Genomic DNA, 26,254 nt, shown 5'->3' on the forward strand with positions numbered 1-26,254 from the left:
TTTGGTTAAAAGAAGCAGTTAAAGAATGCAACAAACGCATAGCTATTATTCTACTGTATTCTTCAATTTCCTCTGGTGGTCAAAAGGCACAATTTTTGTGCCATTTTGGCTTATATGAGATTGGATTTGTCCTCATAGTAAAATATGATGCAAATGGAATGTCACAAAAAGTTCAAAGAAGAAAAAAAAACTATAGGAAGTCTGTACCAAACTGATTATCACAAAATCTGCAACAAAATAGGGGAGATTTATTCTTACTGTCCTAAATTTGGACAGGATAAAACTAGACCTGACAGTCTGTAGCAGTTCCAAATTTATCAGAGTGAGACATGCTGTATGATAAATTTGGTACATCTTGCTAGACATGTTAGGCACTTTTTCTCCTTCTTACACTATTTCTTTGCTTATGTGCTTTAAACCAATAAACACAATAAACCTGGCACATTTTAATATTCTTCTTTGTCAGCCCTCATTTTGTAGACACTTTTTGAAACATTTAAGTGATACAGAAAAAGGGTCTAAAACAAATAACACATTAGGTTATATATGTTAGCACTGAAGAAGCCATCAACCAGTGGTAATACATGTAGGGCTCGCTGTCTCACTCTTCTGTTCTCTAGCATCCTACATGCCTTCAGGAGGGTTACTAACTTTTAGCCATCTGTGGTTCCTTCATATACGATTTTGCCCTGGACCTTCTGGCACTGATTATTTTATAGTCCATATTGCCAATTGTTTTGCGCATGTAATACGCAGTTTATAGAACCTGCGTATTCACTGCATATTTGTGCACCATTCCAATGGGCCCCATCTCCATTCTTTTTTTATGTGTGCAAATATGCAGTAGTAAACAGCTGACGCCAGCGCTGTATGCAGAGAGGTCGCCCCGTGACCTCTCTGCATACATACCCTGACACTCCAGGACATAAATGTACGTCCTGGAGAGGGAAGGGGTTAAGATAAGTCTCCTGGGGCGCTGGGGCTTTTCCATCTATTATCTATTTGCATGTGCAAGAAGAAAAAAGGGCAAGTCTGGCGGCTCAGTTTTTATTACTGCTGCCTTGCAGTCTTGGAACTCTTGGTTAAAATCTGACCACGGGCAAAACCTGTATGGAGTTTTTCAAAGTCCTTACCCAACCAGAGGAATAGGCATTTTTAACTTAATATTAACTAACAGACCTGACAAAATAACATGGGTGCAAATTGTAGTGGCACCTGGAAAATAGTGACTATAAAATAATAATTTTCCACTCATACTTCAATAGTCTTCCAATGGGGAGTTTTATTGGGGAGCTACAAAAATACTAAACATTAGAAAGACAAAGTTCAATCAGCTTATAGATGAAAAAAAGCAGAGAGTGATTATTAATGGTGCATACTCTGACTGCGTCACCATTATTAGTGGGATAGCAGTCAGCCTTGAGTCCTATTATTTTTAATATATTTATTATTGACATGGTAAAAGGATTGCACAGAAAAAAAATCTATATTTACAGATGATTCAAAATTATGCAAAGTAACACAAGAGAGGATAGAATGCTATTGCAAATGGATCTGGATAAGTGAGGGGACTGGGCAGAAAAAGTGGCAAATGAAGCTTAACACTGATAAATGTAAAGTTACGTACATAGGCAGAGAAAAAGAATGCCACCATTACACACTACTGGGAAATCACTGGGTAACACTGACATGAAAAAGGAATTAGAGATTTTAATTATCGGCAAACTTATCTGGAGCAACCAATGCCAGGCAGCTGCTACTAAAGCAAATAAGATCATAAGATGCATCAAAAGAGATATAGGGCCACATAACAAGAATATTGCTCTTCCTCTTTGCAAGTCACTTGTTATACCACAAATGGAATATTGCGTACAGTTTTGGGCACTGGTAGTCACAAAGGATATCTCAGAGCTTGAGCGTGTTCAAAAACGAGCAATTAATTCAATAAATGAAATAGGTGGACTGGAATACCCTGAGATGTGATCAAAATTGGTGTTATTCACTTTAGAAAAGACAATTGAGGGGCGAGCTAAAACCTATGTTTAAATATATATAAGGGGTCAATATAGAGATCTCTCCCATCATCTATTTATACTCAGAACTGTAACAAGGGGGAACCCTCTCCGTCTAGAGAAATGAAGGTTTCTACACCAACGTAGAAGGGGATTCTTTACTGTAAGAGCATTGAGACTATGGAACTCAGGAGTTCAGGAGGTGCCTGGATGCCTTTCTTGAGTAACACAATATTACATGTTATAGTCACTAATTGCTTCAGAAGGGTCGGTAATCCAGGGATTTTTCCGATTGCCAGACTTGGAGTCAGGAAGGAATTATCTTTCTGTTAAATGAGGAAAATTAGCTTTGATCTCCTTGTTTTTTTTGTGCCGAATAAGCCGAACTAGATGGGCATGGGTCTTTTTTTGTCCTAACATACTATATTACTATGTATAAAACAAATATAGTGTCAGGGGGGGGATTTTATTCTGATTTTCAGTATTAATATTCTAATTATTTGCCAGTGGTACAGTGGAAATTAAATGCTGATCATGTCATAAGTGATGTTGTATAAAAACTTCTGTAGTAAAATATACAGACTACGGGCACATTCAGACAACCGTATATCGGCTTGGTATTCACGCCAGCCGATATACGGCATCTCTCTCTGCAGGGGGAGGAAGCTGGAAGAGCCGGGAGCAGTGCTCTCAGCTCCCGCCCCCTCTCAGCCTCCTCTCTGCCCCTCTGCACTATTTGCAATGAAAGTAGGCGGAATGGGGGCAGGGGGGTGGAGAGGAGGCAGAGAGGCGCGGGAGCTCAGAGCACTGCTCCTGGCTCTTCCAGCTTCCTCCCCCTGCAGAGAGAGACGCCCTATATCGACTGGGCGTGAAAACCCAGCCAATATACGATCGTCTGAATGCACCCTACAACTATTGAGAAAAAAGTGTATTGTTTGTATGTTACAGACAGCACAAAGCTCTATATCTCAGGATCAACATACGGGCTTATAGTATGCTCCCTATGCAATAATGAAGAAGCATTAAAAGCAGTAAAATGTTCAGATAAACTACATTGCAAGCATGGGAGGAACACATGATTACAGTATAAAGGCTATGAACAGGCTGTGGATTGCACTCTATACTAAGGGCCTGTTGACATGTTTTCAGCGTGCATTTAATGTACCAGATTTGATAGAAACCATAATGTAAACCAGATGGAACCCTTCATAATCAATGGGTTCTGTTTGGTGCCACTGATTTCGGTCATTTGATAAATATGACGTGTTTTTTTTTGGATAGAGAGATAGAGGCAAGGGGGATCAATGTCAGGAAAATGGCACCGCATGCATGTAATCAGGCTCCTGGAGACAACTTTTTTTAAAACTGGCGCCTATCAGCATTTATTCACAGCACACAAACGTATTCAGCATATCAATGTCCATTCAGACTTCCTCACCTGCAGGGCCACCGTCGCTATCCCCAACAAGGATGGCTAGAGGGCGATTCCTCTATCAGACTGGTGTGACGGTTCTCTAAAAGTCCTAATTGCTGCTCCTACAGACATTCTGGCTAGCAGCTAGCATTTCCCTCCTAAGTGGGGTAGCATCTGCTCCTTTAATATTAGTTCTTGCCCCTCCCATAGGTCTTAACCCTTTCTTTGTAGTCCTAGAAGTCCTGTCTGCAGCCCTCTTCAGACCCTTCTGTGTACTGCATGTCTACGATTTTAATTACAGCCTTGTGGCTAGCAGTGTTATGTGACACCACTGTCATGGGGAGGCTTTGGCCCATGTTTGACATCACTTTGCAAAATTGAGGAGGGAAAAGTGGCACATTTTAGGACAGACATGGTATGTGCCAAGATTAGTAATTTTTTACACTAACATACTTGTGCAACGACATTCATAAATTCCATCTATTATTGCTTACTGTCTGTGAGGCACACTCGCCATTTCAGTCCACATTTGTATGGACATTATATGCTGCAATTTATTTACTCTGCAACTGATTAGGATTTTTATAAATCTTATCTATTTGCATTGAATTTTCAATGTGTGACCATACAATTCTAATATTTTTTGTTTGCTATTTGTGGATGTCCTTAAATCTCCATCCTTCCTGCAGGAGGATGGCGGTACTATTTCATTGTTTGCCCCAGGCAGTAGAAAGAATGGATAAACCTTTGGTATCATGTCAACAAACATCTCAAATGCAACACATTTTTTATTCAGACAATGGAAAAAAAACACTGGAAAAGTAAAGACGAAACAAACTTACTTGAGAGGCCATTTCTCGAGACTGACATAGGAAAAGAGGGAAAAACAGATATAGAGATATTTTTTATAACATTAGGCAAGACAAGAACAAACGGCACAGTAGCTGTTTTACAGAGTACATACGTATAAGTGAAAAAAGACACACAGTGCAAAGTGATCTGTGACACAAGTATAATTTTATGGGAAATAGAATTCCAAACTTAACCCTTTGCAATCCAATTTTGGATTCAGGGTTTCCTAGGGGGGTTTCTCTTTCTGCGATTATACTATGGCACCATCTGCTGGCTAGAGCAAGTACTGCAGTATGGGACATGCTGGAGAGGCCCCCGACAACAGAGCGGGCTGTAAAATACAGTAAGAATACCCTGCTGGACGTCTACCGACATCGGAGCTGTACAGCCTTCAATCAGAATGTCTGAAGATGTCAGACAGTGGATTGGAAAGGGTTAAAGGAACAAAGACAGACAAAAGGGGTCAAAAGGAAAAATTCAGTCACCACATAATTTCGTATTAATATGATAGGACATAGTGGTCATTTCATATTAATAGCATAGGACATAATGGTAAATGGACTTGACAAATGTTAAGACATGTAAACATTTATTTTTTTCTTCTTTTTTTTATTCTGGATCCCAGGAGGCAGCTAGCAGTTTTAAAAGATATGTGGATCTGTCGAAACATTGTACAGCTTATACATAGATATGATATACACAAAATGTTGAGTTACTTTACACATACATTGAATTATACTTCTTTAAGCTGCACTGACAATCTTGCAGCTTACCATTAGAAACAGGTAACAAGCTAGTCGTCAGACCCACCCTTAAAGGGGTTGTCTCGCGAAATCAAGTGGGGTTATACACTTCTGTATGGCCATATTAATGCACTTTGTAATATACATCGTGCATTAAATATGAGCCATACAGAAGTTATTCACTTACCTGCTCCGTTGCTAGCGTCCCCGTCGCCATGGTTCCGTCTAATTTCGGTGTCTTCTTGCCTTTTTAGACGCGCTTGCGCAGATCCGTCTTCTCCCTTCTTCTCCCTTCGGCTCCGCTCGGCAGCATCGGCATTTTGGCTCCGCCCCCTTGTACGCATCATCGCGTAGCTCCGCCCCCGTCACGTGCCGATTCCAGCCAATCAGGAGGCTGGAACCGGCACACATCATGGGGCGGAGCTACGCGATGATGCGTACAAGGGGGCGGAGCCAAAATGCCGATGCTGCCGAGCGGAGCCGAAGGGAGAAGAAGGGAGAAGACGGATCTGCGCAAGCGCGTCTAAAAAGGCAAGAAGACACCGAAATTAGACGGAACCATGGCGACGGGGACGCTAGCAATGGAGCAGGTAAGTGAATAACTTCTGTATGGCTCATATTTAATGCACGATGTATATTACAAAGTGCATTAATATGGCCATACAGAAGTGTATAACCCCACTTGCTGCCGCGAGACAACCCCTTTAATATCGTAGCTGAGCTTCTACAATGTAGTGGGGCAGTTGGCTTTCACAACATCCTATTGTTGTCTAGTGTCAGTTTCCAGAATGCAAATCAGCAGAGCAATCAGTCTCTGGACAGACATTGAACCAGTAAAGAATGCAGGGAGATTTCATGTTTGAAGCCTACGGGGAATACCCTCAAAAGCACCGCTAGCCTTATACTCCTGATCTATGGGAGAGCACCACAAGCAATTGTATTCTTGATGTAGATAAAGCTGAAAACTGTGGTAATTTATGCAAATGAGGAAGATGGAACAATACCTCTGCAGCGCCACCTATTGGATGGCAGCATTCCTTCAATATAATGTCAGACCCTTTATACAGGTCTTTATAACAATGATTGGGAATAGGAAACCAAGCCAGAAAACCCCACTCAGACAGTTGTTTCAGGGTGTTTTCCCCTCATTAGTGTGCAGTAAATTTCTGGCTTGGCTGGTGGGAGGCCTGCGATGTGGGTCAAGAGGGGTATCGTCTCCTTAAGGAGAGCACTCAAAAAATGTGTGGAGACACCTATAAATCAGTACATCATTTGCATTCTCTGCACGTGAGGATCTTTCATACCAACCTCAGATGTCGTAAGTTTTTGGCTCTCTGTTCTGTAGATTCCAATTGGAATGTCTCCACATGATGAGCATAGTTTCTGGTAAAGTCTTCCATATGTCCTGATCCATAAGTCGTCTTCCGTAACTTTCATCTGAGAAATGAGCATATTACACAAATTTTGTTTTATTCAAGGCTGAGACAGATAGCGGTGATTTGGTCTCAGCTTGTGGCAGTGAAAATCACGACCCCAAAATGTGACCATATGAATCTATTGATTTCAATATCAGGATTCTTGTGCGTTAATACTACGTGCGAGAAAAAATAGGGCAAGACCTATCTTCCTGCTTTGTTTTCCTTCACCAACGTGCAATTTTACCTGGTTCGTGTGCTAATATGCTCCGTAGCAGCGAGTGTATTAGTGCATGCACCAGTCTGTTTTAGCCCTCAATCTTTAAAAGCCCTCATATCCAATGATTTTATAAAATATGAATTGCTCAGATTACCTATGTCTTCATTTAAACCAGAGAAGTTGATTAAGGTATGACTGCTATTTGCTTAATCATATATATATATAGACTCATTGTCAAAAAAATCCATCCCATAGAAGCAATTGTCATAACTGAATGAAACTTTCTGTGTGATTGTAACTTCGATATAAGTGATTACAATATCAGAGCTAAAGCATAATTAATTGCGGAAAACTGAACACTTGAAGGGAGGCTCTAGTACCCTGTTGGGCCACCTGTAGCTTGGATACAAGATGTGATACAGGAGGACATGGAGGCATACAGGTTCTATAAGGTACAATGCAGGTTATAGGTCCACATTTGCTGTTACTGAGCCTCTAGGTTGTGCAAACTCATAGGTTGTCATAGATGCTAACCCAGAAGGTCCCATATATGTCGTATTGGCTATAAATCTGGTGACCGGGCTGGTCATGAAAATATGGCAATGTTGTGGAGGCATTCCTGTGACTCTCTTGTGTGTGCGGTCGAACATTATCTTGCTGGAAAATGCCTCTTGGAAGCCCTGCAAAAATATCACTGAGGTGTCATTGTCCCTCTTACCACTACTGAGTTTGACAGACTGCCGTATGCAATGGACCCCCGACCATGACAACAGCAGTGGGGGCAGTGTGCCTCTCCACAACAAAGGCAGGATTAAGATGCTCACCCGTACAGTCACAATTGTCTTAAGCCGAATGCACAGGGGCGGAAATTCCACAGCGGGATTCCTCGCAAAATGTTTATGCCGTTAAACGATGCCATAGGATTGCATTGGTTTACGCAAACCAATGCAGACACCTGCGATTTTGATCACGGAAAACTCGCGTGATAAAAAAATCGTGGCATGTCCTATTTCAGTGGGAGCCTCACACAGGCTCGCACGTCGGGTGTCATCCGCAGAGCAGAGTGAAGACGCTGGACAAGTAAGCCAGAGGTCACTGCAGGGGCACAGGGTTACATCCCACTGTGAGAATCGCACAGTCAGAATCTGACCTGGCTGTCTGCATTTGGCCTTAAGGCCCATTTACACCAGCAGATGATCGCTTAAAGGTCGCTCAAAAGACAGTTTGAGTGACAGCTTTGAGCGATCATTTTGCATAACGTATTAAGTAGCAATTAAGTGTGCAAATGAAGCTTTCTCTGAATGCAGTTAATAGCCAAGGCTATTATCTGCGCTCAGATCCTTTGTTCTCCACGAGGAAACAATGCTATCAGCACTCCCCGTGGAGAACTGCTGATAAGAGTGAACAACAATTTTTAGGTAAGCTTGAATGTAACGATCAGCTAGCAGTGCCCGAAAAGCGCACGATGAATGCACATTTACACACATCGATTATCACTAAAACGATCGCCGATTACCGATTTTTTTAGCGATCATCGGCTGCTGTAAATGGGCCTTTACTCAGTACAATCGAACGCAATTTCTTGAATAACTTTTAAAAAAATATTCTAACTGAATAGGTAATAAATGTTAGATTGACCATGTTCTGACCACTGGGGCCTCCACTGATCACTGGAATAGGGGATTCTAGTCCCTTTCTGTCTTCAACCACATTTACTGTTTCTTGGCTTATATAAAAGGGCAATGGGATAATAGTGCAATGGAAATTGTGTTGTAGAAACCAAAGATCAGATTCCAGCTGAATACTGGAGACACAAGTATCCGATGGTCATCAATGCCACTATGTACCATACTATTTGTTCACAAAATATGGGATTATGTATGTTTGTGGACCCGTCGTTGGTATATGAGCATTAATACAAATGAGAAAGAAAACCATTCTGATACAATAATAAGGACAGATGGCAATTATTCTGCCTTTTTAGGAGAGTTAATTAAGGGATGGCAGTTATTTTCTTTCTCGAGGCACTGAAACTATAAATCATTTATTAAACTTATTTTTTACTTTTTCCATGAAACTCCACTTATTGGGGAAAAATGTCTTAAAAACAAGTACTATATGTAAGATACATCAGACTGGGAAGATTTGCCTCTCACAAAGCAAAGCCTGTTGTTTTTTTCTTATTCTACTAAAGATAATCCTGTAATAGCCTTTTAGCAATATAATTTGAAACTCACAGAACAAAGAAAGCCAGACCCCGGCGTGGTGTCCAGTCCCAGCAGCAGTCTTGTGATGGAGATCATATAATCCTTTACAAATGACTATGAAAGGAAAGCAAATGTTAGTGCGTGGGCTAGAAATGTGCAACGGTGAACTTTAATCATAATATAATGGTTTACCTGAGGCAACAAAGAAGCTATAATATACCTATCAACTTACATGAAAACAAGTTAATGCACGGAAACCGTATAGTAAAAAATAAGTACATAAAAATAAAAACTCATTCTTCTCATATCCTGAATTATACCTTCTAACAATAACTTCCGTAGACAGCAATCACATTTGCATTGTGTTTTTTACAATACGAAGTTAAGTACATTTAAAATCACACATTTATGCTTCCTTGTTTCCTACCTACTTTATTTCCATTTCAGACTTCCTATTAGGCTGCTTTCACAAAACAATATTCTGCTCAGTATTTTTATCAGTATTTGGATGCCAAAACCAGCAATTGAACCTACGGAGTAAAGGTATAATGCAAAGATTTGTACCTCTCTTGTATTTTGGAGCTATTTCCAGTTTGGGCTTACAAGTACTTATGCAAAATACTGACCAAAATATTGTTGTGTGCAAAAACATTTTGGTTAACATTTTTATCAAAGACCAGAAGTTTGCTTTTTCTAAGGGCTAAAAGCTCGAATAATCGCTCAAACGAGAAACTGCTCAGTAATCGCCAATCATTCTCTTTCAATGAACTCAAATAGAATGACTTCCTGATCAGTGTAAACAGGAGTTGCTCAATCTGCTTGTTTGCAGTGAATGATGGTGGACAGCTGGAAGAGATCTCTGGCCTGCTCCACCTCCATTATCTGATAGACCATTCTGTGTGAAAGCACAGGCGCGAAGGCCGTTGGTGCTAAAGCTCCTAACAGTCATGCCACAATGGGTACCTTAATGCACACAGTTATGAGCCCCAAAAGGTCAGCGGATGATAACATTATTTGTATTAAGTAACTGCAGGATAATTCTTGGATAGGGATAATTTTGTTTATCCCAAATAACTTACAAGAATATGTTAATGGGGTTGTCAAGGAAGGCAAAATACACTGATTTGTGGTGTTGGAAGCTCCACTTACAGCCCAGTACAATGGCACGTAGTATGGCACCCCTCTCTGTGCCTTTCACATCATTAAGGAAGTTGGCTGTTTAGCTCATTTTAATAAACTAAATCCAGTCCCCTTTTCTGCCATTGCATTGAGATCCGTGGCTGGCTTAGTTATTAAGGTGAGACTTATTATCCTGTAGTAACTTGATACAAATAATGTAAAAATTGAACTTCTGATCTTTGATAAAAATGTTCAGCAAAGAAGTGTAATACTACAATAATGAGCTGCTGAAAACCACGTTTACAAGTCGTGCTTTCCAGCAAATCCAGATTGGTATGTATAGAAAGCAATAATTAGTTGCAATCAGAGATGAGCAAACGTACTCGTCCGAGCTTGATGCTCGTTCGAGTATTAGGGTACTCGAGATGCTCGTTGCTCGAGACGAGCACCACACGGTACTTGAGTCAATTTCATTTCCCTTCCCTGCATGTTTAGTGCCATTTTCTAGCCAATAAACATGCGAGTAAGGCATTACCACTTCCTGCTGTGACGTGTCAGCCCTCTGCCCGCCAACAGCAGTGAGTGGCTGGCGAGATCAGGTGACCGCCGAGTACTTAAACTGGTCCCGCCCGTGGCTCGCCTCAGACGCAATCTGGCAGAGGTTAGGGAAAGTGCTGATGCTGATATAGGGAAAGTGTTAAAGTAGGATCCTCTCTTCAAGAACTCCAACGGTCCTTGTTAGGGTTACTCCCCATTGTATGCATTACTGTTGTGGCTGACTGGGAGCAGTAGTGCACTAATTTTTTTTTAAGCATCTAGGCCTCTGCAGGCCATTACAGCTATACCGCTATATGTGTGCAGTGCATTAGGCAGAGGTCTCAACGCTAAACAGTACCTAATACTTCCTGGGCCACTGCAGATCAATTCAGCTATGCCATCCTATGTGTGCAGTGCCTTAGACAGAGATCTCAAGGCTAAACAGTACTCTAATACTTCCTGGGCCACTGCAGATCATTTCAGCTATACCATCCTATATGTGCAGTGCCTTAGACAGAGGTCTTATCTCTAAATAGTATGCTAATATTTTCTGGGCCACTGCAGATCATTTCAGCTATACCTTCCTATGTGTGCAGCGCCTTAGGCAGAGGTCTCATCGCTAAATAGTACGCAAATATTTCCTGGGCCACTGCAGATCATTTCAGCTATACCTTCCTATGTGTGCAGTGCCTTAGGCAGAGGTCTCACTCTCATCACTAAATAGTGCACAAATATTTCCTGGGCCACTGCAGATCATTGCAGCTATACCGTTCTATGTGTTCACTGCCTTAGGCAGAGATCTCACTCTCATCACTAAATAGTATGCAAATATTTCCTGGGCCACTGCAGATCATTGCAGCTATACCCTCTTATGTGTGCAGTGCCTTAGGCAGAGGTCTCACTCTCATCGCTAAATAGTACGCAAATATTTCCTGTGCCACTGCAAACCATTTCAGCTATACGGTTCTATGTGTGCAGTGCATTCGGCAGAGGTCTCATCGCTAAGCGGTACGCTAATATTTCCTGGGCCACTGCAGAATAGCATTTCACAGATATCATTCTCTGTGTTGGGTGAAGTAGCCGCAGTTATTAGCACTGTCCACTGGCTTTATAGCTTTCTGTGCACAATACCCTCTCCTTGGGTGCGGTGAAGTAGCTGCAGTTATTAGCACTGTGTTCGCCTATACTCTTGGTACACCAATGTTTGAGGTCTTCACCTATACTCTTGCAACAGAAATGTTTCAGGGGTCCGCCTATACACTTGCTACTGAAAGGTTTGAGGGGTTCACCTATACACTTGCTACAGAATGGTTTGAGGGGTCCGCCTATACTCTTGCTGCAGAAATGTTTCCGGGGTCCGCCCATACTCTTGCTACTGAAAGGTTTGAGGGGTTCGCCTATACTCTTGCTACAGAAATGTTTCAGGGATCCACCTATACTCCTGCTACAGAAATGTTGAGGGCTTCGCCTATACTCTTGCTACAGAAATGTTTCAGCTTTCCGCCTATACCAGTGGTGGTGAAGCTATGGCACGGGTGCCAGAGGTGGCATCCAGAGCCCTCCCTGCTGGCACGTGCCGCTGTTGGCCACTCACCACGTTAGTGAATACTGGCAGGGGCTGTGGCTCCCCAGCCGGTATTCACTCAGCGCACTGGTAGCTGTGCTGATTCCAGGCGCACGCTGTGACGTCAGTGTGCAGCCAGGATCCTTCTCCCCCTCCCCTGACGTCTCCTCTTAGTTTCTGTGAGAGAAGGTTAGGAGGCATCCAGCAGCACACTGACGTCACAGTGTGCACCCAAGATCAGCGCCGGCAATAGCACGGAGCAGAGGAGCAGTGGCTCTTCCACAAGGAGAAGGGGGTAAGTATATGGGTCTCAGGGGGGGGGGGGGCGCTATTACTACTGGGGACACTGTGGGATGTCACTATTATACTGGGGGCCACTGTGGGGTGTCACTGTTATACTGGTGGCCACTGTGGAATGTCACTATTACTGTGGGGGCCGCTGTGGGATGTCACTATTACCGCAGAATGTGGGGGGAGGAGCGAGCGGGCCGCATAGAATGATCTGTCACATTCCTGTCTGCCTGTCCCAGGGGAGCAGTAATATGTACCTCTGAGAACACACTTGCCCAGTTGTTAGTAGTTTGTCCCTTTTCATATAACTGCCGTCTGTTTCAGCTGCTTTCACACTGGAATGAGGATCGCTCGGTAAATGGAGGCGAAAAAGGTCGAGGTCGCTGCGGACGCTCACCTCCATTCACAGTGAACAGGCCACTATTCATAGATGAGCGACGGCCTGTTTACACTGGTTGATTGTCATTTGATTTTTATGCCTGCAGAGACTGAACAATGAACATATTATCATTCGACATTCAGTCCCTGACGGCCCTCACACTGAATGAATATTGCTCAGCTTCTTCCTGGATTGCGGGAATCTGAATAATTATTGTTCAGTGTAAAGGGGTCCTTATCGAATCTTAGTATTGGGGCAGCTTCACACGAGGCTATCTGCAAAAACAGTCGCCGCAGCGTATTAGCACATGAACAAGATTTGAAAAGGTACATAATCTGTGTGTTGTGTGCGTGTCCGCGCATAGTCCTGTACTTTTTGTGTATGCATGAACAGTTCGCACATGTGTGTGACACACCGTTTCCGTGGATTTCATGGCTATTTAAAGCCGAGTTGAGCTCTAGATCTGTCCTTTTTCCTGCTTTTGCCCAGTGCCACACCCTTCTCCTTCCATATTTTTGCACCTCGCATAGACTTCTATGGGAAATTTACTGTGCTAAATGCGGGAAAATAGAGCAAGTCCCATTTTTTCCAGTGCATAAGAAATGTGCACGCAAAAACGCTTATGAGAACAAACCTATTTAAATGAATGGGCTCTATTCTCTGGGTTTAGTGTGCACAGATTTTATGTGTGCAAATACCTGCGCAACCCCGGTTGTGTGAAAAAAACTCTTAAAGTCAGTATGCTGCTATACTGCTTAATGGAATGCAATTGTATGCCAACTTTTTGTCCAAAAGTATTTAGCTGTATACGCAAGGGGATACATGAAACGCTGCGCAAAACTGACGGGAAAAGAACACATCTGGACCTCATTAGACTAAATAGCCTTTTAATCTATGGAACGGGTTAGTTCGCATGCATGTGAACTGATCCTGTGTTCGCAAAAAAGTTTGACACGTACACAAATCTAACTCATCAACCTCGCTCATAGCACAAATACGTTGTTCTAAAGCAAATGCTTTTGCCGTACGCTCATGCGAAGCTGCCCTTAGATGTATCCCAAAGTGATACTCTTTTGATATATATCTGCTTTAGGGTGAAAACACACTGCCGTGGGCGCAACTATACTTCCCCGACATGGAGCATAATTGCGCATGAACGGGGTCGATTTTTTCTTCCTCAACGGCAATTCAAACTCTGCGATAGAGCGCAATTTGAAAATAACAGCAAGAAAATAATGGTTCCCTGATCTTCCCCGCGTAATGTATTCACTCCGTGCGGGGAACATAGGGCAAGCCCTCTCTTTTCTCGGCTGTAGTATTCACTGCCCTGAAATTCCAGCAGTTAAAATGAGATCAGTGCTTTTGTTTTGTCCCCTTGTACGACCGTGATTATCATTTATTTGTATAGCGCCATTGTATTCTGCAGTGCCTTCAGGTAATTTTTAAAATTTATTCCCCCCCCCACCCACCATTAAGCTGGGTACTCATTTAACCAACCTCGGAAGGATGGAAAGCTGAGTCAACCTTGAGCTGGCAACCTGAACCATGCAAGGATTGAACTTGCAACCTTCAGGTCATGAGTGAGAGCTTAGGACTGCATTTCTGCTGCCTTAACACTCTGCGTCACACAAGGGCCCTAAGGAGAAAAACATGTCCATGTGTTTAAGCCCTTGAAGGATCATATGGAAACATAGCAGTTTGTATCCGTATACTTTTTCAATATGCAAACAAACACTGTGTGAACAAAACCTTATTTGCATATAATATCAATTGTCTGAAATAGCACTAATTGCATATTATTATACATTTTCCCTGCAACACTATGAAATACCTGATATAACAATGTATCTAGCATGCTGATACTGAACACTCTTCCAGCAGCAAAAGGCAGACGAAACATGAATGCCAGATTAGATCCACGTTCTCTCTCCTTCTGTAAAAAAACGTAAAATGAACATGCAGTATTACTGGTATCAAGCAGTTTAATGCACTTCCCTCTCTTCCATCATATGTCGTTATGTAAAGATAAGAGATGGTGTCCAAAGTCGGGTGTAGCTGGTCTGCTAGGCAAAGCAGGGAGAATATGAGATTTCTGCAACAGTGCACATTATCTGAAAGCTCTTGGAACATTTCTGACATTATGTTAGAAAATATTTGCAATATATGCTACATACTAGACTGTCGGCAAGATGAAGCTTTATTATAAAGAGGTTCTCTTATTTATAACACAGACTGAAATACAGAATTAATTATTTGCAGCATCCCCAAATGTTGACGATGATTGGTATATTTATTTGAACTTCTCAACAACATTGCAGGTCATAGGTCAAAAAAGGACCTGCACAACTATTCAAATGGCTATTAAGCCAAATGGGGTGCTAGTATTTGAGCGTATGAGCTTTTTGCGCATACCCACGCATGCATATGTCCGCATTTGCGCACCTCCATAGACTCCTATGGAGACCTTTGGCATGGAAATGCGCATTAAAATAGAGCATGCAATGGGTTTTACTCTCTTCGTATTGAACGTGCAAATACACACGCAAATACGTCAGTGTGAGGCCACCCTAAGGGCTTATTCATATAGGCATTTTTCATTTATCTCAGCACACAGACTCATTATAGCCTATGAGTGATTCTTTTCCTCCGGACCAATGGTCCATCTGAAAATAATCGCTGCATTTCCTATTCTTGTCCATATCACAGATAAGAATATGACATGCAGTGTGCATTGTTTGTGTTCTGTCAGATGCGAGTTGCACCTGAGATTTTCAAATGCAATTTGCACTCGCGCATGTGCATATCCCCTTAGGCCTCATGTCCATGGGGAAAATCAGGCCCGCTACGGATTCTCCTTGGAGAATCCGTAACTGGTCCCTCCTGCCCCGCAGACATGAGGCATAAAAATAAGAATAAACTTACCTCTCGTCCGCTCCGGATCTTCCCTTCGCCGCGGCGTCATCTTCTCTGCGTCGCGGCCGGATCTTCTTTCTTCGGCCCGGCGGATGCGCAGGGCGCATTGGTGACATGCCCCGCGCATGCGCCGGCCCGAAGAAAAAAGATCCGGCCGCGACGGAGAGAAGATGGAGCCGCGGCGAAGGGAAGAACCAGAGCGGGTGAGTAAATTCCGAATTTTGTCTCCCGTGGATCCGGACAGCTTCCATAGGCTTCAATAGAAGCCTGCGGGGGCCGTCCCCGCTGGAGACCCGCACAAAAATGGAGCATGGTCCAGATTTTTTCATGCTCCATTTTTTTTAAAATCACTTTTATTGACCATCCGCGGGTATTTATCTACCCGCGGGTGGTCAATGCATCCCTATGGGATGCGGATCCGCGTGCAGGAGAAGAGTTAAAATCCGCTGCGGATTTTAATTTTTCTTTTGCCCGTGGACATGAGGCCTTAGGCTTGGACTACATGGTGACTTCTACATCTTCACATACATTGATTGTCTGGTGCTTATGTTGGACCCTCCTAATCTCTGTCCCTAACCGGGTAGCACAGCAGCATCATCGTTGGCCAGCACTTCCCTCCTCTGTATCGTTTGGAAGGATGATATACTAATCATGTCACCACACTTGTCATCAAAGGCTTTCTTCTCCATCATGTAGAACTGCCACTAGTATCCCCAGATGCCCATGTTAGAGGGGCAGCAGGGCTTAGCTAAAAGTAAAGAGCTCCTCCACTTCCTTACATGTATGTCCATTTATAATATTGCTCCTAAACAGAAATGAAACTGAATGAACATCTTAAAACAGTAGTTAACACCTGTATAGCACAATTAAGCCATTAAGGATTTGATGTATCATTATCCTATTTACATTCTATTAGCACGGAAATCCCACAAGTCATGCGAGAATGTCAGAAGTGTTGTTTAATACCAGTGACTTAAATTTTTATCTGTAATTTAAAGCTGGAAATTACTAGATCTACAAGGTGATTCATCTGCTGCTGATTTTCACCAAAAGCATCCTGACATCAAGCAACAGATGGGAAAATGAATGTTAAACTCTCCAGTCCATTAGCAATCTCGCTATTTCATTACACATTTGGATAAATAATTAATTAGACAAATTTAGATCGCCTTCAAACCAGTTTAATTGCTTGTAAATCAAAGATGTGGTTGAGCATAATGAAAAAAAAAATAGTATATAGCCCCTCGTTAATATTTGATGAACTAATTCACATACTGCTGCTTCATAAACAGCTTGTTTTATAGCTGAATTCATTCTCAAGACCAACAATTTAACTATTGCCTATTGATGCTGTATTTCAAGGAACAAAAGCAATTATTGAAGGGATTGCATATGGCCTATAAATCCCTTCTGTAATTCCTTCGGATGAGGCCCTTTAGATGAGTTCTCTATTTACTTTCAAAGTCTGTGTGTAGTTTTGCAACCTCGCTTTATTACTTTGGTGTATTAACAAATTAAAACTGAAGAAACTTGATAAATGTCATGTCTTTCACACTCATGAACTGGCAAACTCTGGGGAAACATGGAGACAGCAGAAATAACTAATGGACTGGCGAACAAAACATGCACCATACATACATGTACACTTACCAGATAGAAATGCTAAAGAATGTATGAGGTATTAGTTTGCGGATAGGCCAAGTCACTTAAGCCCATGAGCCCACTTTAAGGGTGCTTGTTTTTTCACGTGTGCCTAATCTAATGAGACAACTAACCCCAGAAAAGCAGGGCATTTGTCCTGATAGGGACGGCCCTGCGCTGGAAACTTATGACCTAACTCACCCAGAGATGGTAAACGACCCAAGCAGCACATGACACAGCTCACACCAGCACAGCATGAAACGCATACACAACGGAACAGGACTGTTCACACCACATGTCTGGCAACCAGCTCAGACACACAGAACACATTGCAGTTCACATTCACTGATCAACAAACATGAATGCAAACACAAGGGGGAATGAGGAACACCAGCTTCTTTCAGCCCGAGGGCTGATATTTATATGCAACAGACCAGTGATGATTGGCTGGCTGAAGAACACCACACCCAGCCAGCTCAATCCTGCCACAGCTGTTGAAATGTGCTCCTGAAAACCCATAGTGTTAAAGGTCCCAGAAGCACAACCTAACAATAAATAGTCTTGATTAAAAGAATTCCACTATTTTGAATACGCAGCTCTTTTGCATCTATAACTGTTTACAGATAGCAAACGAGCTCTGTATTGGTATTGAAGCCCAGCATGTAGTCATATGTTGGGCCACTCTCTGTATCCCTTTTTCTTGCAAGCAGAAAGTATAAAGGGGTGAAGTAACAAATAAACTGTAGGATCAGACTATATACAGGCTGTCTTTGTGGATTGCCTTTATGGAGACACATAAATCTGGAGCTTGAGCTGTATACACATTGTTGTGGGATATTTCTGTTTCCGAGCAAAATAATTTACAGATTAATTTCATTTATTACTTTTGGTGCATTGGAGCAAAAAAACAAATTGATGCAATAGTGCACATACCTTCAATCCATATTCCCTTCTCATAAATAAGATGGCAGAAAAACACATGTTTATAGGCTAGAAACCCTAGGAAACCTTTATAAATCTGATATGAGTTTTCACAAATATAAAAGCAACTTGATGTCATTTTCTTACCTTCTCAAGCTTAGAAAGAGCTAAAGAATAACAGTCCTTAGCCCTAAACTGCATGAATCGCATATTTGCTGGATGTGTTAGCTCTGTGATGATACTGAGACTTGAAAATAACCTAATTTTAAAAAAAGACAAATTTTAATGTATAGGAATTATATACATTATGAAATTACTTTTACTATTTAGAATTCCATAATGGAGGCATATAAAAAATGTCATTCTTTTTAAATTTCTTTATCTAAGATAATAATCTTTATTTGTATAGCGTTAACTTATTTTGCAGCACTTTCAAAGCACGGGGGAACACAAACAATACGACAATTGCATGTGGTGTTCAATTATTTGGTAACAAACAGGGTGGGGGTGATACAGGAGTTACAGGGGCAGGATAGGAGACATGGGGGAACACAAACAATGACAATTACGTGGAAGTGGAAAGAAGGTAGAGTTAGTGAAGGAGACACTAAATGAGCGGTCAGAGAGGAAGGAGGAGAACCAGGAAACAGCAGTTTCCTTTAGGCTGATAGAGCAAAGCTCTACTTTTGTAAGGGCGGTTTTGGTCGAGTGCAGGGGGCAGCAGCCAGACTGGAAGGGGTCAAGGAGAGAGTTATCAGAAAGCGTTTGAGGCAGGAACTTGATCAGACGTTCTAGTAATTTAGAGATTAAGGGGAGATTTGAGATGGGTTGGTGGTTGGCAGCGTCAGTCGGGTCAAGAGTCAGTTTCTTTAGCAGGAGGGATATGATAGAGTGTTTGAATGAAGAGGAAAAAATGCCAGAGGTCAGGGATAGGTTGAAGATGGGTAATGACAACTGGAGAAAGGGACTGGAGGAGGTGTGAGGGAAGAAGGTCATTACATAGACGGTAGGGTGACTTCTTCCTCTGTCGTTGGTTCTAGTATAGATAGTGAGTGAGTGATGAATGCAGTGCTGAAGAGAGCAAGGTCGGTGCTAGCCATGCAGTGTTTGGTGATTTCCTTTCAAATGTCATCAAATTTCTCTTTGAAATATGCGTCTGGCTCTTCAGCACTGAGATCTGTCACTGAGGGCCTGTTCTTTGGGGCTTGGGAGAGAGTGGAATGTATCAAAAAGTCATTTGGGGATGTGGGATAGTGAGAAGATGGGGGAGGCGAAATAAACTGGTTTGGCATGCTGGAGGGCTAAATTGTAGGTTTTGAGCATAAATTTGAAGTGCAGGAAGACTGCAGACTGTTTTAACTCTCTCCACAGCCATTCAGCACACCTAGAGCACCGCCAGATGAAGCGTGTTTGGGGCATGAGCCAAGGTTACTGTGGTCTGCAATGGATGGCTCAGGTCATGGGGGGTACCGCTTCATCCATGACATGTCTAAGGGTGGTGGAATAGTGTTCGGTAGTAATGTTGGGGCATGAGAGGAGAAAGATGGAGGACAGGGAAGATTGTAAGGTCTTGGCAATCTGTTGGGTGTGGATGGATTGGAAGTTCCTAGAGGTGTGATAGGTGGGAGGGTCTGGGGAGATTCTATGTTGCCTGATGAAGGAGAGAAGGTAGTAATCCAAGAGAGGGAGGGCGGAGTTTGTGAGGTGGAAGGCAGAGAAGAGGGGGAGTAAAATTAGGTCGAGAATGTTCCCTTCTCTAAAAGTTGTGGAGTCTAAGAGTTGTGATAACTGGAGGGAGGAAGTAAGTGTTCAAAGCAGGAAGGCTGATGGAAAGGTTGGGTCATTAGTTAGGATGTGAAAGTCACCAAGGATGAGGGTTGGAATTTCACAGGATAGGAAGTGGGGGAGCCAGGCAGCAAAGTGGTCCAGGAATAGGTGATATAAGAATATATATATATATATATATATATATATATATATATATATATATATATATATATATATATATATATATATATACAGTGCTAAAATATGTGTATTGTCAGCCATACTATGAAACACTGCTATGTGCTAGTGTTCCTCATTATGATTATTTGAGCGATAAAACCAACCTGATTTTTGCTAAATTGGACCATCCCAACCCGTTGCAGAAATTGTTTTACAGCGTGGGACTGGTGTGTGTGTGTCCCCTTCTATGAATGTGGCCAGTTGCTACACTCTTGCCTTCCAGTGCTGGGGTCCTAGGTCCCATCAAGGATAAAATCTGCATGGACTTTGAAAAACTCCATCCAGATGTTACCCTTGGTCAGATTTGAGCCTACAACTCCAGCACTGTAAAGTACCAGTGCTAACAACTAAGCTCAGACATTTGTCCATTCTGCTCCAGAGGAAGCAGAAGAGAAGCAGGAAGAGTAAATACAAAGAGAACATACAAACAGCATCCAAATATAGCACATGGTCAGATTTAAATCAAAGCAGCAGGGCAAGGGTAACCTCTGAAGAGAGTTTTTCAAAGTCCATGCAGATATTAACATTGATGAGATTTGAACAGAGAAACCCAGCACTGAAATTCAAAAGTGCTAGCAACAGAGCCACATTCATAGAAGCACACATGTTATTGAAGCTAATTTTTATTTCCAATGAAATCAATGGGAGTCAGAATCAGCCATCTTGATTCACAATCATTTTTATGAAATAAGATTGGGTACTCCCGAACAGCATATTTCATAAGTTGCTCAACACTACTTGATGCAACTATGGAAGACTGCAGTTTGACATACCATAAGCCAATAGTCTTGATTTGCACTATTAATTTCTTTGATACCAAAATTATGTAATTATGTATTTTCTGCCATCTGAGAAAGAAGCAAAATTGGCTTATTATCAAGAGAAGCTATGCAGCCAGTTTGCTGCAGCTTTCAAATGCCAGACACCAGCTGCAAACATGACTGACCATGACAGCCACTTTCTGTTCCATACTAAGTCATTACTCCACCACCTCTGCCAGCACTAATGCTCCAACATGTACTGCAGCAGCAGAAGCTAATTCAGTTTGGAGAATTTTCATTTGTAAATCCTTTTGCTAGTCCACAAAATTGGCAAAACACTTTGACAGCTTAAAAAATCCATAGCTTCGTCTGCACTTTCCAGGTGGAAAACATTTTGCTATTCCCAAAAATGGATAATTTTTGCACTGCTTGGAAAAAGATATTTCTTCTTCACTTTCCAGGATGCCAATCCTGTTGCTACTCTCACAATGAAATCATTTTTTTTACAGTTTGTAAAAAGCCATTGCTTCATCTCCACTTTCCAGACACAAAACTACTCCAAGAAAGGGATAATTTTTAGAATTTTTGGAAAACACCATTGCTTCTTCCATTACCACCATATATGTATAAACATCAGCAGGCATCTGCCACCAAAAAGGGTTAAACTTTGGACTTTTTTCACTTTTAAAATGCATAAAAGTCCACTAGTTTAGTGTATTTTTAAACAAGCTGCTAGTTACCACTGGGCAACATCCGTTTACTCATATCCGTACATGTCGCATTTCTATTTTATGAAAATTTGTCACACTTGTTTTGGCTCTATCCTATGGTTTCAAGCATAAATGCTGGAAAAAATATGAGATAAACTGACAGAAACCAGAACAAATCTATTATAGTCAATGGGTACCATTAGGCTCTGTTGAATTGCATCATTTGACAGACTTGGCATGCCATTTTTTAAGCCTTCTGCTCCATGATGGAACGGAACACTGGGAATTTTAAACAGAAATGTGCACTCAGTCTTAGATCTTAAAAATAGTTTTATATATAAGACAAAATTCACTGAAGAGAACCTACTTATATCAATAAATAAAATTTAACCTTTATTACTAATTCTTAAAATAGGGGGAACCCATTACTTAGACACAGACATACATATACATAAATCTAGTAACACTGAAGTTACCAGAATAGATCCTAGTTTTAGACCAAAGAATATAGTAAAGATATTTGGTATGTCATACATAGATCGAGTTCCCAGAAGGGATTCAAAGTCTATAATTGTACAGTGAGAATATAAAGATCCCACTGTACAGAATGCTATTCATGACCGTTATCACATGAATAAGAAAAAAGGAGTGGAAGGAATTTCGGACAGGTATCTGATGTTATCCAGACAACCTAGTTGACCTTGGTCCCTGGCCTCTCCCACTGATGTACAGTTAGATTCTTGTTGTAAAATATGAACTGTATTCTCTCTAAATGATAACCATATAATTTCTTTATGACCTCTATATTCTGTCTAAGGTTTAACCTATCACACACATAAAGAGAGCAGGAGGATACAGAGCTCGATTTATTCTCTCTTTATACACAAGCCTACTTTACGAATTAGTTATTTTTAGTTATTAATGTAAGTAGGTTCTCTTCAGTGAATTTAGTCTTTAAGTTGGAGAACTCATCCGTCCCTGTGACTTATCATATATAAGACAAAGATGACCCGAGTAAACCCAATGCCCAATGTGAACACTCCAAAGAATAATAACCACATTTATTGAAGTGAAAAAGGTAATCAAAACCAATGGGCCCTGTAAGGGTATGTATATATATATATATATATATATATATATATATATATATATATATATATATATATACATATTTTTTTTTATATATATATTTTATTTATTTATATATATATATATATATATATATATATATATTGTGGTTGTGCCATTCCTTGCAATCAACCACTATGCGGCAAAACTACATGTGTTCTACCTGTAAAAATTATTTTCAACAACATGGCACACTAGCAGCATGTATGAATACATGCTTCAAAGTGGTCAAGATTTGTCAGAGTACATTGATAACCCAGATGAACAAAAAATTGTACATAGATGTTGCTGACCACAGTTAAAGGTGTTCTCCCATCTTCGCTTATCATGGGCAAGGTGGGAAAACTCAGCCTTCTATGTCTAACCATGTAGCAGAAACAGCTCCCATTCACTTCAATGAAGGCTACAGAAAGCTAAGCTGAAGCACTCAGCTTCTTCCATAGGCTGCAGCTGTGGGGCTGGTAACTGTGGCCACGATTTCCCTTCATTGGCTGTAAAAACGGCCAAGATGGGAATACCCCTTAGGCCTTAGTCAGACGGGCGTTTTTTTCGCGCGATTTGCGGATCGCATGACGGATGCGCATCCGCAAATCGCGTGACCGGTGCCCGAAAATCGCCCGAAAATCTGCTCCTAGCCGCGTTTCATTAGAAACGGGCCGGAGCTGTCCAGCGCATTGCATTCAATGGAGCCGGCAATACAGCTGGCTCCATTGAAAGCAATGCGCTGCGGGCGAGTGTAGGATGAATTGTCGGGAAGGGCTTAAATATATAAGCTGAGCCAATCAGGGGGCAGGTCTGACTCACACCCCCGTCACACCCACTGCAGGCCGGCCGTGCGGAACTCCGGCTGCCGGGAGCAGGTGAGTATATACACTACCGTTCAAAAGTTTGAGGTCACATTGAAATGTCCTTATTTTTGAAGGAAAAGCACTGTACTTTTCAATGAAGATAACTTTAAACTAGTCCTAACTTTAAACAAATGCACTCTATACATTGCTAATGTGGTAAATGACTATTCTAGCTGCAAATGCCTGGTTTTTTGTGCAATATCTACAAAGGTGAATAGAGGCCCATTTCCAGCAACTATCACTCCAGTGTTCTAATGGTACAATGTGTTTGCTCATTGGCTCAGAAGGCTAATTGATGATTAGAAAACCCTTGTGCAATCATGTTCACACATCTGAAAACAGTCTAGCTCGTTACAGAAGCTACAAAACTGACCTTCCTGTGAGCAGATTGAGTTTCTGGAGCATCACATTTGTGGGGTCAATTAAACGCTCAAAATGGCCAGAAAAAGAGAACTTTCATCTGAAACTCGATAGTCTATTCTTGTTCTTAGAAATGAAGGCTATTCCATGCGAGAAATTGCTAAGAAATTGAGGTTTCCTACAACGGTGTGTACTACTCCCTTCAGAGGACAGCACAAACAGGCTCTAACCAGAGTAGAAAAAGAAGTGGGAGGCCGCGTTGCACAACTAAGCAAGAAGATAAGCACATTAGAGTCTCTAGTTTGAGAAACAGACGCCTCACAGGTACCCAACTGGCATCTTCATTAAATAGTACCCGCAAAACACCAGTGTCAACATCTACCGTGAAGAGGCGGCTGCGGGATTTTGGGCTTCAGGACAGAGTGGCAAAGAAAAAGCCATATCTGAGACTGGCCAATAAAAGAAAAAGATTAAGATGGGCAAAAGAACACAGACATTGGACAGAGGAAGACTGGAAAAAAGTGTTGTGGACGGATGAATCCAAGTTTGAGGTGTTTGGATCACAAAGAAGAACGTTTGTGAGACGCAGAACAAATGAAAAGATGCTGGAAGAATGCCTGACGCCATCTGTTAAGCATGGTGGAGGTAATGTGATGGTCTGGGGTTGCTTTGGTGCTGGTAAGGTGGGAGATTTGTACAGGGTAAAAGGGATTCTGAATAAGGAAGGCTATCACTCCATTTTGCAACGCCATGCCATACCCAGTGGACAGCGCTTGATTGGAACCAATTTCATCCTACAACAGGACAATGACCCTAAACACACCTCCAAATTGTTCAAGAACTATTTACAGCAGAAGCAGGCAGCTGGTATTCTATCGGTAATGGATTGGCCAGCGCAGTCACCAGATCTGAACCCCATTGAGCTGTTGTGGGAGCAGCTTGACCGTATGGTACGCCAGAAGTGCCCATCCAACCAATCCAACTTGTGGGGGATGCTTCTAGAAGCGTGGGGTGCAATTTCACAAGCTTACCTCAACAAATTAACAGCTAGAATGTCAAAGGTGTGCAATGCTGTAATTGCTGCAAAAGGAGGATTCTTTGACGAAAGCAAAGTTTGATGTAAAAACAATGTTATTTCAAATACAAATCATTATTTCTAACCTTGTCAATGTCTTGACTCTATTTTCTATTCATTTCACAACGCATGGTGGTGAATAAGTGTGACTTTTCATGGAAAGCACAAAATTGTTTGGGTGACCCCAAACTTTTGAACGGTAGTGTATATATTTTTTATTTTAACACTTTTCTGGTTGAATTGCAGGGAAGGGCTTATATATTTAAGCCCTTCCCGACAATTCATCCCGCGATCGCCGGCAGCCCATTGCTACAATGGAGCCGGCTGTATTGCCGGCTCCATTGAATTCAATGGGCAAACATCGTTCTTCTCTGCCACAGCTGTTACAGCTGTGGCAGAGAAGAATGATTTGTCTTCTATATGTTCTCAATGGGGTCGGCGCTGCTGCCGCCGGCCCCATTGAGCGCATAGAGAGAAGAGAACAGGAATCGCAGATCGCAGATAGGTGCGATCTGCGATTTCTGTTCTATAATTTATCGGACGAGCGCATAAAAAGCGCTCATGTGTCCGATACCATTGCAAAGCAATGGTTTTAAAAAATCGCCGGACGCATGCGCATGCGCAAATTGCGCGAAAAAACGCCCGTCTGACTAAGGCCTAAAAGGGATTGTCTCAGTACAACCTCTGTTCATAGGCCAAATTAGAGTACATAGAAGTAGTAGTGGTGGTAGACAGTGAAAACAACTAATTGTTGGGTGAGAGAAGCCAGCATCATATAGCAAAGTGGTTATCTTGTGTCAGCATTTCACTATGAAGAATAGACTGGGTAAAAATGGTACCCATAGGAGAACCTCAAGACAGAAAGCATTAATAACCAGGAAAAGTATCAAAAATTGCATTGCATCTTACAATAAAATAAATGAAAGTCTCACAAACATTTGAGATAGTGTTCTGCCTAACGACTAGTCAAATCTAAACCTTTTTGGAAGACATGGATATTACTAATTACATTTAACATAAAGCTAGCACAGCCTTTCAAAATAAGAACATTATGTCAATAAATGAAACACGGTGGTAGTGAGGAGGCTTTACTATTTCATGGTCAACTTACCATATTGGAAGCCATGAAATTTCTAG

At 41.7% G+C, this 26,254-nt stretch overlaps 1 protein-coding gene across 3 annotated transcripts in view; it reads right to left on the bottom strand.

The window, feature by feature from the left end:
• The window catches only part of LOC136619984 (potassium channel subfamily T member 2), a 591,696-nt gene that overhangs the window by 75,886 nt on the left and 489,556 nt on the right, over positions 1-26,254 (bottom strand). For 2 of the 3 annotated variants that reach the window (XM_066594712.1, XM_066594711.1), the window contains 4 exons: positions 18,376-18,487; positions 14,585-14,686; positions 8,894-8,977; positions 6,330-6,458 (listed from right to left, as the gene is read on the bottom strand). In XM_066594712.1, coding sequence (XP_066450809.1) covers positions 6,330-6,458; positions 8,894-8,977; positions 14,585-14,686; positions 18,376-18,487 — 427 coding nt within the window. Of the gene's footprint in view, positions 1-4,268; positions 4,290-6,329; positions 6,459-8,893; positions 8,978-14,584; positions 14,687-18,375; positions 18,488-26,254 lie in introns of all 3 variants that reach the window. The other variant, XM_066594713.1, reaches the window with a different exon arrangement.

The sequence above is a fragment of the Eleutherodactylus coqui genome, chromosome 3, assembly GCF_035609145.1.
Source record: "Eleutherodactylus coqui strain aEleCoq1 chromosome 3, aEleCoq1.hap1, whole genome shotgun sequence".
In the NCBI taxonomy this organism is placed as follows: Eukaryota; Metazoa; Chordata; class Amphibia; order Anura; family Eleutherodactylidae; genus Eleutherodactylus; species Eleutherodactylus coqui.